The sequence below is a fragment of the Anabrus simplex genome, chromosome 9 (genome assembly GCF_040414725.1).
Source record: "Anabrus simplex isolate iqAnaSimp1 chromosome 9, ASM4041472v1, whole genome shotgun sequence".
Taxonomy (NCBI): Eukaryota; Metazoa; Arthropoda; class Insecta; order Orthoptera; family Tettigoniidae; genus Anabrus; species Anabrus simplex.
Window position 1 is genome coordinate 19,960,096 of NC_090273.1, and position 14,459 is coordinate 19,974,554.

Consider the following 14,459-nt stretch of genomic DNA (forward strand, 5'->3'; position numbering starts at 1 on the left):
TGGTCTGGAGTGTAGTTGCAGTTCTTATTCATCCCAGAGGTGTTTCATGGGATTGTACAAAAGTCAAACCACTCACAAACTGACACCGCTTTATAGCTGGATATTAACGTACAGTGATCTCATCTGAACTGGTCTTACCGAGCTCGATAGCTGCAGTCGCTTAAGTGCGGCCAGTATTCAGGAGATAGTGGGTTCGAACCCCACTGTCTGCAGCCCTGAAGATGGTTTTCCGTGGTTTCCCATTTTCACACCAGGCAAATGCTGGAGCAGTACCTTAATTGAGGCCATGGCTGCTTCCTTCCCACTCGTAGGCTTTTCCTATCCCATCGTCGCCATAAGACCTATCTGTGTCGGCGCGACATGAAGCAAAAAAAAAACTTGTCTTCTACCATAGACAACATGCAGCTGATTCAAATGTCCTTGTACCCTTCTGCATTTAACATGTTCTGCAGTAATAAGAGAGGACCAAGTCCCTTCCATGCAAAACACCCCCAGAGTGTCACCCTAGTCTGCCAAATTTCACTGTGGGCACTGTACAGGCTGTCATGTATCAGTCACTACATCCAAACCCTTCCACATGCTGTAGTGTGAGCAGTGGTCACATTGTCGAAATGCAGCGCTTAGCACCCACAGGTCATAAGTTATGAACTTCATTATGGTCCGTATGGACAATTGATCACTATCGAAGAGTAGAGAAAGGTCCTCCTATTCAATACCATTAGATTAATATAGTATCTTATATAATTGGTACTAGTTTCAACCTTGCTACATTAGGTCATCCTCAACCATGATCAAATTGAAAACACATGTGTACATATAACCACAAATAAAAAATTACAATTTGGTATGTCTTAAATCTAAAACAGTGATGAAATGTCAGACTACACATTTCAAATTGAAACTAAAATGACACATTAAAACTGTTGTGACTGGTGTTGGACTATGTCAATGGCTTTGTAATAACCAAGTATTGTTGAGTCGATCTTGGAGCTGATATTCATTGTCTGTATAGTGAACCCATTTGATCTACAAATTATTCCTTGTTGAATAGCAAGTATGAGTAACAGTTTATATATAGCTTGAAGGGGACATTCACAACTTGAATAAGTGGCCTTTCCTCAGATGTAATGGTCTATTGTTTAATTAAGCAATAGTGGTTGTATGTTCTAGTTAAACCAGACACAACAGTTTTAATGAGTTGTTTTAGTTTCAGTTTTAAATGTGTAGTCTGACATTTCATCACTGTTTTAGATTTAGTTTTTACTTCTCTCTCCAGTCATTCCACTCATGACTATCATGACCCAAGGACTTTGTTGTTTCTTTTATGAGCTGATATACCATTCTGTACCTACTTGCGTTCTCCGAACACTAACTCTCCATGGTAAGCTCATGATCTCTCTTACTTGATCAGCCCATCTTTTTGCGACCTGTCCTCGTGTCCTTGTGCCAGAAACTTTTCCCTGGACAATTAATTTTTCCTGGTTGTCATCCTCTCTTCTCATAATGTGATCAAAGAATTGCAGGATTCTCTGGTACACCAGTTGGCATAGACTTTCTTCTATTCCAATTTCCCGAATGACAGAATCATTTGCTCACCTGGCTGTCTACGTTGATATGCTTCCTGTCTTTAGCTTTTATGGTCCAAGTTTTGCATCCATACAGGAAGATTGAGAACACAAGCGAATGGACTAATCTTTTCTTCTATCTTGCCATAGCTGTACGTCCTAGAGTGGTACGACGTTTGATTTCTTTTTCGCAGCTACTTGTATCCTCAATTGTTGAACCAAGATAAGGAAAGTGACAAACTCGTTAGAGAATGTTCAGCTGTTGTGGCAGCTGAATCTCTGCACCTTTGTTGACAGTCATTAGTTTTGTCTTGCTCCAATTAATCTCCATGCCAAGATCGTGACTTTCCTGTTGTACACGATCCATTATCTCAACAAGCTCCTGTACACTGCTGGCTACAAGTGTGACATCTGCAAAATGGAGGTTATTAATTCTCTTCCCACCAATCGAAAATCCTCCTTCCCAACTGGCGAGGGCATACCGAATTGTAATTTTTTTACTATTATATGTATACATGTGTGTCCAGTTTGATCATGGCTGAAGATGACCTAATGTAGCAAGGTCAAAACTAGTACCAATCATATAAGATACTATATTAATCTAATAGTATTGAATAGGTGGTGCTTTCTCTACCCTTTGATAGGAACCCATAGGTCAGATGTGTGGTTTATGGCGGGGTGCCTTTGTGTTGAGCCCCAGTCCTCTTATCCTGGCACAGTCATGATGCCAGCTATACAATTAGTGGCACGGCAGTATGTATGTCTGATGGTATTGCACAGCGTTGTGCAGATTTTCGTACTACCTTTTTCGATGCTTGATTAACCCACGACTTATCTGGCTGAGATTTTCTTGTGATTGTTTCTTCTGATTTCCTTTTCTCAATCATGTACCCAGTTATACAATCATGTCCCCAGTTATAGACTTGGGAAATTGAGAATGATGGAAATGGGCCCGACTGACTGCTTACTGATGCGGCAACTCATAACCCTTGCTCCCATGCTCACATACTGAACAATATTGAGCCTTCAGCTGCCTATCGTTGCAGCAGCGATAGTAGTGACATTTAGGCTCTAGTTTATGTGTACAGAGGAATGTCCAGATACTTTTGATCAGATAGTGTACTTATGAATGCTTTGCAGCTGTACGTATACAGAAACCTAGAATCATAATGGTGTAATTTCAGTTATCGAGCTGCTGTCTGACACACCTCAGCCCTCGGGTCGTAGTCGTCAAAGAAGGTATGTCCAAGGTCTTCAATCTAAAGGTTAGTCTAGATTCTTTCTTATTTGCTTCACGAGGCAGACCATAAAATATTCTCTTGAATGTAGAGTGAGAAACAAGAGTGACTGCTAATGATAAGAGATTTTGAGATTATTTTTCTTCACCTAATTTATCTTTTTATGAAGTTATCTGTATTATTGCTAGCCTCTAAACCTGTGCTTATGCTATGGTAGCATACAAATTAATCCGAACACAATCGTTTCTAAGATTTTTGCAACTAATGTTGTCAGAATCATGAGCTTCCTTTAAATAGTATTCCCGCTTTCAATCGAATTGCATTGTAGGGGTATAGCAGTATTACTGTTAACATTATTGTATGTTCTTTCTAACACAGTTGAATGTCTTCGAGTAAAGTTGTTAATGTTTTCATTATTGTATAGTGTTACTGTACTGCATATTATTAATGGATACCACCCTGAGGAAATGTTAAAAAAATTATGGTAGCCTGAACATACGTCTGACACAATTATAAATCGTTACACAATATGGTGTTGGTGTGGCTGTAGTAAATTCAATTTTGAAATGTCTGACACAATTATAAATCGTTACACAATATGGTGTTGGTGTGGCTGTAGTAAATTCAATTTTGAAATGATCTGAGAAACTATGTCCTTTTTATCGCTCAGCTGTTGACGTAATTATAGATTTCAGTTAGAGTGGGCAAAATGTTCTCGTTTGCAACAGTTTGGCGCAGACTGTTGGAAGCAGGAAGAGGAGCGTGCAAATCAGCAAAGATTCGTTAAGAGTCATTGTCCTCTTCCCCGTTCGTGACTATCAGAATCCGAGCAAGGGAACTAGCTTCAATCCAAATAAGTTGTAGAAGGTAACAGACAATTAGCAGCTTAGATAAGTAAACTAACTCTCTCAAAGTTACTAAAATGATGATGGAGGACAGCCACGATCATAATTTGTCTAGCTTGTTCATAACGTCACTAATTCACAATTGTTGACAAGTTTATGCAACGTAAACAATATTGTACATATATATGTGCATGATTTAAAGTGATTTGATAGAATCGGAGGATGTTCTTGTAGAACAAAACATGTCGTTCTTTGTTTAATAGTTCGTATTTTTTATTATAGTTTATGTGTGTTAAAATGACTGTTTTTGACAGACTAATAAGTGTTTTAAGTTTCATTAACCAGCAAAGAAGCAGCTTCTGGTGGATGCAGTATGCAAAAAAACTATTGATATGGGCTGAACTCTATATAGACTGGACTTTGGAAGATAGGAAGCTAGCCATATTTTCAGATGAGTCATTTTGAAGTTTATGGTTAATGCATTCTTTACATGCATAAAGAAACATCAGAGAAAGCATCACTGGCCCATATTAAACAAGCACCTAAATATCCTCCAGAAGTTATGTTATGGGGATGTTTTACCTAAAGGGGGCCAGGACCTTTAGTCTCTGTAATGGGTGTGATGAACTGTGACCAGTACTTATAAAACCTTCGAAGGAGGGTACAGTAGTGGCTCAGTTACGAAACACTCTGCAGATGGTGATAATGTTTTTCAGCAAGATCTTACCGTGTTTCACATCCAAAAAGGGGATCAAATTCTTTGAAGAAAAAAAAAATATTCAAGTGCTCACTTGGCCTGGTAACTCACCCAATATCAAACCAATCATTTTTAAAAAACACGACACACTGAATAAAAAGCTAATTAATTTGAAAACCAACAATTCGGCATCCTTTTCAAAAAACATTCACACTCCCCAACATAACATGTCAACCACGATTTTCACTCACCAGTTATGAATCTCACGAATTTAAATTTGAATGAGATCGACTTGGAGATCCTCAGCAAGGGACCTAAACATAACTGGGTCAGCTTTCTTAACAAAAGTAACATAATCAACTCTGTAGCAGAATCAGAATTGGCCATCAGCAAAATACCCTATGATAAACAAGATGAGATTAGATATAAAATAAAGAAAAAACTGCAGAATTCATTCACAGAAAAACATGTTAAAAAACCCAGCATCCCAACTAAACACATTTTAAAACTGAATTTTTTTTTTAAACAACATAATAGTTAAAGGCAGATAAGGGAAACACCATGGTTCTAATGAATAAGAATGATTACATCAGTAAAACAGAACTTTTCTTTTTCGATAAGAGTTTCTCAGTCATAACTAAAGATCCCACCAATAAAATTCAAAAAAAGCCTTAAAGGAATTTAAAAAAATATTGTAACCCATTTCAATGAACAACAAATGTCCAAACTTATTTTCATGAATCCAAAACGCCCCACTGTTGGAGCTTTACCAAAGATTCATAAGACCAATGTTTCAATCAGGCCAATCATTAGTTTCAAAAGTAGTCCGAATTACAGTGTTGCTCGTTTCATTCTTGGCTAAGTATGATACATTTCCCAATAGAACCTCTGTCAAAAATTCTGTAGAATTCACTAACATCACAAATAAACTTAAATTAAATCCAAATCACACTATGCACTCGTTTGATATTACAAATATGTACACCAACATTCCCATAGCTGAAACCATTAACCTAATTAATGACAGCCTAAACAAACATAACCTTATAATTAAACTTGAAGTAGAAGAACTTTTACATATTCTGAAGTTTGTTCTCAATAATAATTGATTTATCTGCAGAAAGGACTCCCTATGGGATCCCCTATTTCTGGAATTTTGGCAGAAATTTATAGAGATAATGTGGGGAAAAAAAAAGAAAAGGATACTCAAGGATTTACCATGTATTGGTCAAGATACGTAGATGACATTTTCAACATTATCGATCAATGTATCACTTACAGTACAACCCTCCTTAATAAGCTAAATACTTGTGAACCCTACATAAAATTGACAGTTGAATCTGAAACGGATAGATCTTAAAATTAAGAGAAGTGACAACCATCTAAAATTTGAAATCTTCAGAAAACCCACCTAGACAGCCAACTTGATCAGACAAGATTCACTGCACCCTGGCTTGCACAAAAAAGCCTCGTTTTGTAGTATGATATATAGAGCCTTGAACATTCCCATGGCCAAGAAAGCTTATAAGAAAGAAATTAACACCACCCTTAAGCATACCTTAATGGGTTTAATAGCAATTTTCTTGACAGAATTCTCAATAAGATAAAAAATAAACCCACCACCACACTTAAAAAACAAAAGTAAGAGAATACTGATTTTATCACCCTCACTTTCAACAGCAATAATCTATACCAGATCTCAAACATAAAAAAAAAAAAAACCACAATGTCACCTTTAGAACTAACAACATTACTTCTAAACTTTTCTATAACGCATACTCTCAACAAATCCGACAAACATTTGCAGTCGGGTCTGCAAGTTGACTTGTAACCAGTGGGACACCAGCTATATCGGACAAAAGTATTTCCTCCAGCCAACCAATATTGTATTAAATACATTTGGACCCACACTTACAACTAAATTTGTCCAAGTTTGAATCTGTGCACATTTTTAACAGATTTCCATTGCATTTGTTGATTGTATCTGTTTTTTTATGTACCACTTTTTTTATCTCTCTTCATTCTTATTTATTTTAGCTGATGACCTCTAGGCTAGGTTGAAACATGGCCTAGGTAGTTTTTTAAACAACTATGTAGCTTTTTAAGCAGACCATTTATTAAATGGCAAACATGTATTGAACAGTTGAATTTTATATAATGAAATTCTTTTAGAATTTCATCTTAGATATTTAAAGTCAATACGGAACTGGAATGAAGTTCATTACTTGTATTAGTGATTTATTCTATAAAGACTCAGGTAAGAAAGCTACCAGGAGTGAAATAAGCATGCAAAGAAACAGATGGTAAGCCGGAACTTGAGCTGATGACCTTGATGATTGGACATTAAAATGGCAGTCAATAGCACCATCATAGCAGTGACTTACCAAGTAAACATTAAAGGATTTATTTAATGTTTCCTGTTTAATGCCACCAACATTGTGATGGTGACTTTTTTTTTTTTTTTTCCACCAACGGGACTCGAACTGGCTAACCACGGTATCAGACCCTAAAGACTTGGCTCCCAGGCGTCCTTCTCTGCGTATAGCCAGATCATCATCAAAGTGTACATAGGTATTGAAATTAATCCCCTCTGGAAAATGAAAGTGCTCTCTTTCAGGCATGTCTTTGATACCTTCGCAAAAGGAGGCCTCTTCTTGTTATAGAAGAAGGTGTTGTTCGTGGCTTGTAGTATGTTAATGAAAAAATGTTCCTTCCTGCATCTCTGAGTGTTACTAAATGTTGTACCAACATTTTGCTTTAATACACTTTGAAGTTGGCAATGATTCCCAGATCAGGTAGCTGAAGAACACTGGTGCAATTTGAGGCAAAAAATTCCACTTGAACATTTTTCAGTGCTATTTTGGGTTGATGAGGTGCAAAGTGATCCATTAGAAGCAGTTTTATCTTTATTTCCTTTTTCTTTCTAAGGTCCAATTTACTTTCGCCATTGTTCAATAACAACCATTGTTAACCACAAATTTTTGTTGGACTCCTACCCATCAGTAGGTTTTGTTTTGACAATCCTACAGCACCTCAGATTTATCTATTACATGTAGGCACACTTTATCAAAGCTATCTGCGTTGTAGGCAAGAAGAACTGTAAGACAAATATTGCTTTTTCTTCCTTCCATGGCATGGTCACCTTTCTCGGCTAGTGGTTTACTTGGAAGGAGATTGTAGAATAGCCTGGTCTCATCACAGTTGTAACTGTTTTGCGGCTGATATTCTCGTGTGATTTCTAGTAGAATCTCTTTCCAATGCTTCACCATGACTTTGTCCACAGACTTGGTTGCACCGTGAACTGTTCCTCTGGTGATTGCACGACAGTCTTTAAATTCTTACAGCCATTCTGACAAGGCCTGAAAAGTCTTCAGTAATGTTTGTCAGTTTAGCTAAATCTATTGCTTTACTTTTCAGCATGTTGCCACTAACTGGGAGAGTGCCAGGACATTTTTACTGAAACCCTGTAAGGAGAGCCTTTTGTAAATCTGCATATTTCCCCTGTTATGTCTAAAATAGCATTGTGACTGTTCAAAGTGTGGTATAAGCAGTTCCTCAGTCTGTAGCTACTTCAGTTTGAGTTTTGTGTGTGTTATCATCCACTTATAAAGTTTACTTTGTCATCCTGCATGTAACCTTTTCTTTTCTTCATGGCTGCCTAACCACAACTTATAATTTCTACTGATAAAATCACAGTTTTTATTACTGAATACAGCAAACACTAGATGTTGGCATCATTTTACTGTCTCTCTCCTTTGTATTCTGCTTCACTTAAAATGGAAGCTTGTCCTATGGCCCAAACACGTGTCGAAATCCTTCTACTTTAGCTTTATGCTGCCTGGTCACTCTACATGACCTTCATTACGCCACCGTCCTGCAACCCTCTGACATCTGCAGCCAAAGTCCCACCACTAACAATGCCAGCTCTAATGTAACAGATTTCTAACTGGCCTATGCTTTGACAAGAGGAGATTAATATGTCTGTGATATTATTTATCCTTTGTTATGAAAAATAAACTGTATTTGACGATAGTACGTATAACACTGAATTACATAAAAATAAGTTGCATACAAATAATGTTTTATTTACATGTTTTTAAGTTATATTTTGCTGGGACCTATATAAATTTACTTATACCAGGTGTATGCATAAGTTTTTGCCAGTTTTTGTGGTAAAGAAAACACATAATTTTCAAGGGAAATTCATTTTTTGTTTATTTAGTATATTGGTCATTGACTTCTACACATTTCGCCCATCTTTCAGGTAAGTTATGAATACCATGCCAGAAAAACTATTTGTCTTTTGCGGCAAACCATTCGTCGAGCCATTTTCCATCTTCCTTGAAATTGCTGAAGTGCTGCTCTGCGAGCGCGTGCCTCATTGATGTGAAGAGGTGATAGATGGCGCCAGGTCGGGGCAGCACTGTAGGTGTGGAAGGATGTTCCATCCAAGCGATTTCAAGATGTCTTTCACTGGTTTTGCTGTGCAAGACCGTGCATTGTCATGCAACAAAATCAGTTTGTCATGTCTTCTTGCTCATTCTGGTCATCTTTCGATCAAAGAGTGATTTAAATTAATCATTTGTTGGCGATAGCTTTGTGCATTAACGGATTTGCCGATTAATTGCTCGTCTTCACACTTTTGTGGTCTACCAGAGCGTGCTGTCTTTCAAATTGAAATCACCAGGTTTAAATTGTCGAAACCATGTCTCGCATGTTGCGTGTTCATCATATGTTTCTACCAGCAAACTATGACTTTCCACAGCTTTTTTCTTTTGATTAAATAAGAAAAGCAATGCGTGCCTCAAATATTCTTTTTCAGGCACAAACGTTGACATGAACACTGAACGATACAACACACAGATGCTAGTGTTTGGCGGACTCAACTTGTGTGTTTTGGTAGGTTAATGTCAGACGAACCAACTGACGTATGTGTCAAATTCATATGCTGCGTACTGTTCGCTGATGCCATCTCTTAATGAAACTGGAAAAGACTTATGCATACACCTGGTACAGTTGAAACTGGTTTATACATAAAAGATATAAGGACCCAACCCCCTCGTTATCACTACAGGAATCACCAACGCCACAATCGACAATGACGTCAAGCATCACATCAATGTCAGCTGGTTGAAATAGAGATCGCTGTGACAAGTGTCTTGTGCAACCGATGGGTGCCTATGGAACTCAAAGGGAAAGTTTTCATCAAGGTAGTTGTCAGACCTGCCCTCATGTACAGCTCTAAATGTTGGGTGAGGCGGAAGAAGTACGATTCGCAAATCCACATTACAGAGATGCATACGGTGTGGTTGTCTGCGGGTGTTACTCGAACTGGCTAAGTGCGTAATCTCTGTCATTGGTGAGGAATAGAGGAGAGACTACTCCGCTGGTAAGGGCAAATCAATCGGCGTGATGATCATCCTGTACACAAAACTCTCGTCATCGCAGAAACAAGGATGCCCAATAGCAACATGGTGTGAATAGCTGAAACCACCTTGAGGAGGAAGGATATCCCTGTTGCCCTGTTGTCAACTATTCAATTACAATAAAGAGTTTATTTTATGTTTGGGCCGATAACCTTAGATGTTAGGCCCCTTTAAACAACAAGCATCATCATCATTTTAGGTTTGTTTATATTAGAACATATTTCAGTCATTATGGGATCGTCCTTGGCCAATATATTAAAAATCACAAAAAATAAAAGTTAAAATAAACTGGATACAAAGACATTTTAAAACACATATACCTGTATATAACACATTGAAACCATCTTATTAAAAATCTTGCTCCTTTTATATCTAAAATGTACATGTTGTGTTTGACAAGATGGCAGGTGGTGGTAGGCCTGTAGTAAGAGCACTCATGTTAATAGTTTTGTTGTTCAGGTTTTTTAAAAATCCTTGTTACGTATGCGTGAAAATGAACCGACTAGTGTACTGTACTTCAATGTTAAGTGTGGCATAACTTGATGGGGAGATACATACTTTCCATACGTTGAAAGTAAGCACCCACATCCTGTGTATGAACAGAAAGTAGCGTGAATGACATCCAGTCAGCGTGTGAAGCACGAACTTTTGGCCAGTGGTACTTCTACCTCCAGCCTGACACTGAGTATTTTATTACTAACACTTGCCGGTGAGGTCCACTTGAACCCATGACCGGAGGAAATTATTAACCTTGGCATTTACTATCTGGATGTTTTTAGTCTGAAAAAATTCACTCGCACCACTCTGAGTGAAACAACCTCCTGTGGGTGGGGGCGGTAGAATACCACCCACAGTCTGTCGTAAGAGGTGACTAATAGCGGCCCCAGGGGCTCTGAACTTTGGAGCGTGGGTTTGCGACCGTGGGGCCCTTAGCTGAATTCTGGCATTGCTTCCACTTGCTTGTGCCAGGCTCCTCACTTGTATCTATCCTATCCGACCTTCCTTGGTCAACTCTTGTTCTTTTCCGACCCCGACACTATTAGGTTTGCGAGGGCTAGGGAGTCTTTCATTTTCATGCTGTTCGTGGCCCTTGCCTTTCTTTGGCTGATACCTTCATTGTTCGAAGGGTCGGATCTCTTCCCTTTTTTCCTCTCTGATTAGTGTTATATAGAGTATGGTTGCCTAGCTGTACTTCCTCTTTAAACAGTAATCGCCACCACCTCGTTATTACTTTGTGTGTGTCTAGCGGAGAATAGCTCGACTCTTATATTGACAATGGTGAAATACTGTATAATAATAGGGAACATGCATGATCCGGGGTTTTTATTAAAAATATGCTAATCTGATTCAAAATTTCATACAGAATTCAAAAAAAGTTATCAGAATGTACAAATAATAACTCCAAACATGATAAAAATCTAAATTAAAGTACGAAAATGTGACGTGACGCAAATTCGCGATCTCATTGGTCTGACGTCATCGTACAGGTTGACTGAATTAGCAACACACGGAAAAACACATAGTGTGCTGTGAGAAGCAGGATACACTTTGCGTATTTCTACTTCATGTTAGTGTCTGGCATAGTTAAATTCGAGGTCTATACATTGGATAATAATCTGAGTGGTATATTTTAGATATAAAATGAATCCTGCGCAGACAGTGAGACAGAAAACTTATAAGTGGTGTATAGTTCCGATGTGCAATAGCACCTTGCATACCATCCCAAACAAATTGTTTATAAATGTTCCAAAGACGCTAAAACTAGGGAGACTGTGAGCTTGCATCCGGGAGATAGTAGGTTCGAATCCCACTATCGGCAGCCCTGAAAATGGTTTTCCGTGGTTTCCCATTTTCACACCAGGCAAATGCTGGGGCTGTACCTTAATTAAGGCCACGGCCGCTTCCTTCCAACTCCTAGGCCTTTCCTATCCCATCGTTGCCATAAGACCTATCTGTGTCGGTGCGACGTAAAGCCCCTAGCAAAAAAAAAAAAAAAAAAAAAAAAACTAGGGAGAAATGGAGTTTGGCGAGTGGGAGAAATGCTGGTGATATATCGGAAAAGTCTACAGTTTATTTTTTAGAAGATCATTTTAACGTAATTTGAATTTGTTTGAATTTTCAATCACGTTTCCATGTCAGCTGTTCTAGTGGTAAAACTGTAAATTTTAATGTTTGATGCTTTAACTAAATGCTTCGATTACACCTTGGAATATGAAAGTAATAAACAGTGCATTAATTAATGCTGATTATTAAAGTATTCTCCAAACCTAACCTATGTTTTGGGTGATCCATGTCAAGGTAATAAATCAAAGGGATTATAAACCATATTGACAGCTCTAATTATACCAATTTATCTTGGCATGCGACAGTTATTTATGTCTTTATTGAAGAGCTTACATTTCTAAAGAAATTTTGGCTATAGCTAAATACTCTGTAATATAACAAAAATAGGTGTGTACATCATGAAAGAAAACAACGTGAATTTAACAAATGTATATCTCTACACAAAACCAATGCTTGTCTGTTGGAGTCTTATAAGTTAACAATGCTCAATTATAATAATTATAAGATTAATGAAATAAATAATATAATTGCACACAGGTGAAAATAGTGATGCTGGCGTTTAAAATATTATCCAACTTAGCCTAAGTTCTAGGTTATACAAGCCAAGTCAATAAACCGAAGGTAAAAATACCGGGTGAGTTGGCCATGCGGTTAGGACCGCGCAGCTGTGAGCTCGCAACCGGGAGATAGTGGGTTCGAACCCCACTGTCGGTAGCCCTGAAGATGGTTTTCAGTGGTTTCCCATTTTCACACCAGGCAGATGCTGGGGTTGTACCTTACTTAAGGCCACGGCCTCTTCCTTCCCATTCCTAGGCCTTTCCTGTCCCATCGTCGCCATAAGACCTATCTGTGACGGTGCGACGTAAAGAAAAAAAAGTAAGTCACAGTACCCAAAGACATTCCTGTATTGAACGACTAAAATGTCACCAAGACACTTTTCTTGCATGATATGCTCAGCTTGTTAAAAGCCAAATGTAATTAATGTTATTGGCTTTACGCCCCGCCAACTACTTCTACGGTTTTCGGAGACGCCGATGTGCAGAACTTTATTCCTGCAGGAGTTCTTTTACGTGCCAGTAAATCTACCGACACGAGGCTGACGTATTTGAGCACCTTCAACTACCACCGGACTGAACCAGGATCGAGCCTGCCAAGTTAGGTCAGAAGGCCAGCACCTCAACCGTCTGAACCACTCAGCCCGACTTGTGAAAACTAGATGAAGTCATATTTATCTTTATCATGTTTAACTTTTTCCCTCCACCAGGATATTTAATGTTTCTCTTTCATGGGCCCCGAGAGTGGGTAGGCCAGTTGCCACAACCATAAATATATATATTTTTCGGAAATGATAGGTTATAGACCTTTAGTACTATGATCTTTCTTTCCTTCCTTTTTTCTTTCTTTCTTAATCGGTTTATCCTTCAGGTTTGGTTTTTCCCTTGGACTCAGTGAGGGATTTCACCTCTACCGCTTCAAGGGCAGTATCCTAGAGCGTGAGACTTTGGGTATGATCATACAACTGGTGAGGAGGGCCATTATCTCGCCCAGGCGGTCTCACCTGGTATCCTCAACAGGGGCCTTGTTGGAGGATGGTAAGATCGGAAGGGATAGACAAGGAAGAGGGGAGGAAACGGCCGTGGCCTTAGGTGCCTGGAGTAGAAGTGGGAAAATACGAAAAACCACTTCGAGGATGGCTGAGGTGGGATTCGAAACCCCTCTACTCAGTTGACCTCCCAAGGCCGAGTAGACCTCGTTCCAGCCCTCGTACTATTTGTTTTCAACTTTCATGGCAGAGCCGGGAATCAAAACCGGGCCTCCGGGATGGCAGCTAATCACATTAACCACTACACCACAGAAGCGGACTAGTACTATAATGCTACCTATATGTTTATGTTAGTGCTGAAATCCGATTTCTTACTTTACTAATGCTGAAAGCCCGAAAATGCAATGTTATTCTTTAATATGGCAATCAGTCTAGAAGGAAATGTTGAAAGTGATGTGATTTCTATCCATTTCGTTGTTATCTTAATACTATAAGTTACAGTACATTGCATGTATATAAAAGATGCCACTTACAAACTTGCTTTTTATCCGCAAATTTCTTCGGCCACAAAAGTCACTATTTTTCAAGAATGATGACATCTACACATGGTAGATTGTCTGACTGTGCTGTTTTGAACCTTTCTTCTGTCATTTTGAAGTTATTGGCGATCACGTATAATAAACAATCGGCTTTTAGTAACGGCTGATGCACAATGGCTGGTAGAGCTGCATGCGGTACTGGATCGTGACGTCACAGTGCGCCGCTTACGTCAGAGGCCGTTTCACTCGCCTTGCGGAAAGGCACTTTTAAACATTTTTTAAATGGTAGAAAACAATGCAACTTACCACATTGTAATACGTTTACTTAGTGTTTCATTGGTGTACTTTTCAAAAAAAATATTTTTGAAAATTATGCATGTTCCCTATTGTCATTTACCCTCAAGATGGGCAAAATGTTCGTACTTGTATGAACAAGGGAGGTGGAGTTTTAATAGCAGTGAACTCGGCTTACAGGCCAGTGCAACGACCCGATCCAGCAGGAAACTGGGAATTTGTTGTGAAATCCATCCCATCCCATCCCC

The 14,459-nt window shown here is 38.7% G+C and overlaps 1 protein-coding gene across 4 annotated transcripts in view; it reads left to right on the forward strand.

The window, feature by feature from the left end:
* Positions 1-14,459, forward strand: part of LOC136880825 (E3 ubiquitin-protein ligase RNF8) — a 142,363-nt gene that overhangs the window by 110,547 nt on the left and 17,357 nt on the right. For 2 of the 4 annotated variants that reach the window (XM_067153372.2, XM_068229203.1), the window contains one exon: positions 2,750-2,804. The exons of 1 other annotated variant lie outside the window; for it this stretch is intronic. In XM_067153372.2, coding sequence (XP_067009473.2) covers positions 2,750-2,804 — 55 coding nt within the window. Of the gene's footprint in view, positions 1-2,749; positions 2,831-14,459 lie in introns of all 4 variants that reach the window. One more of the 4 variants, XR_010860952.2, reaches the window with a different exon arrangement.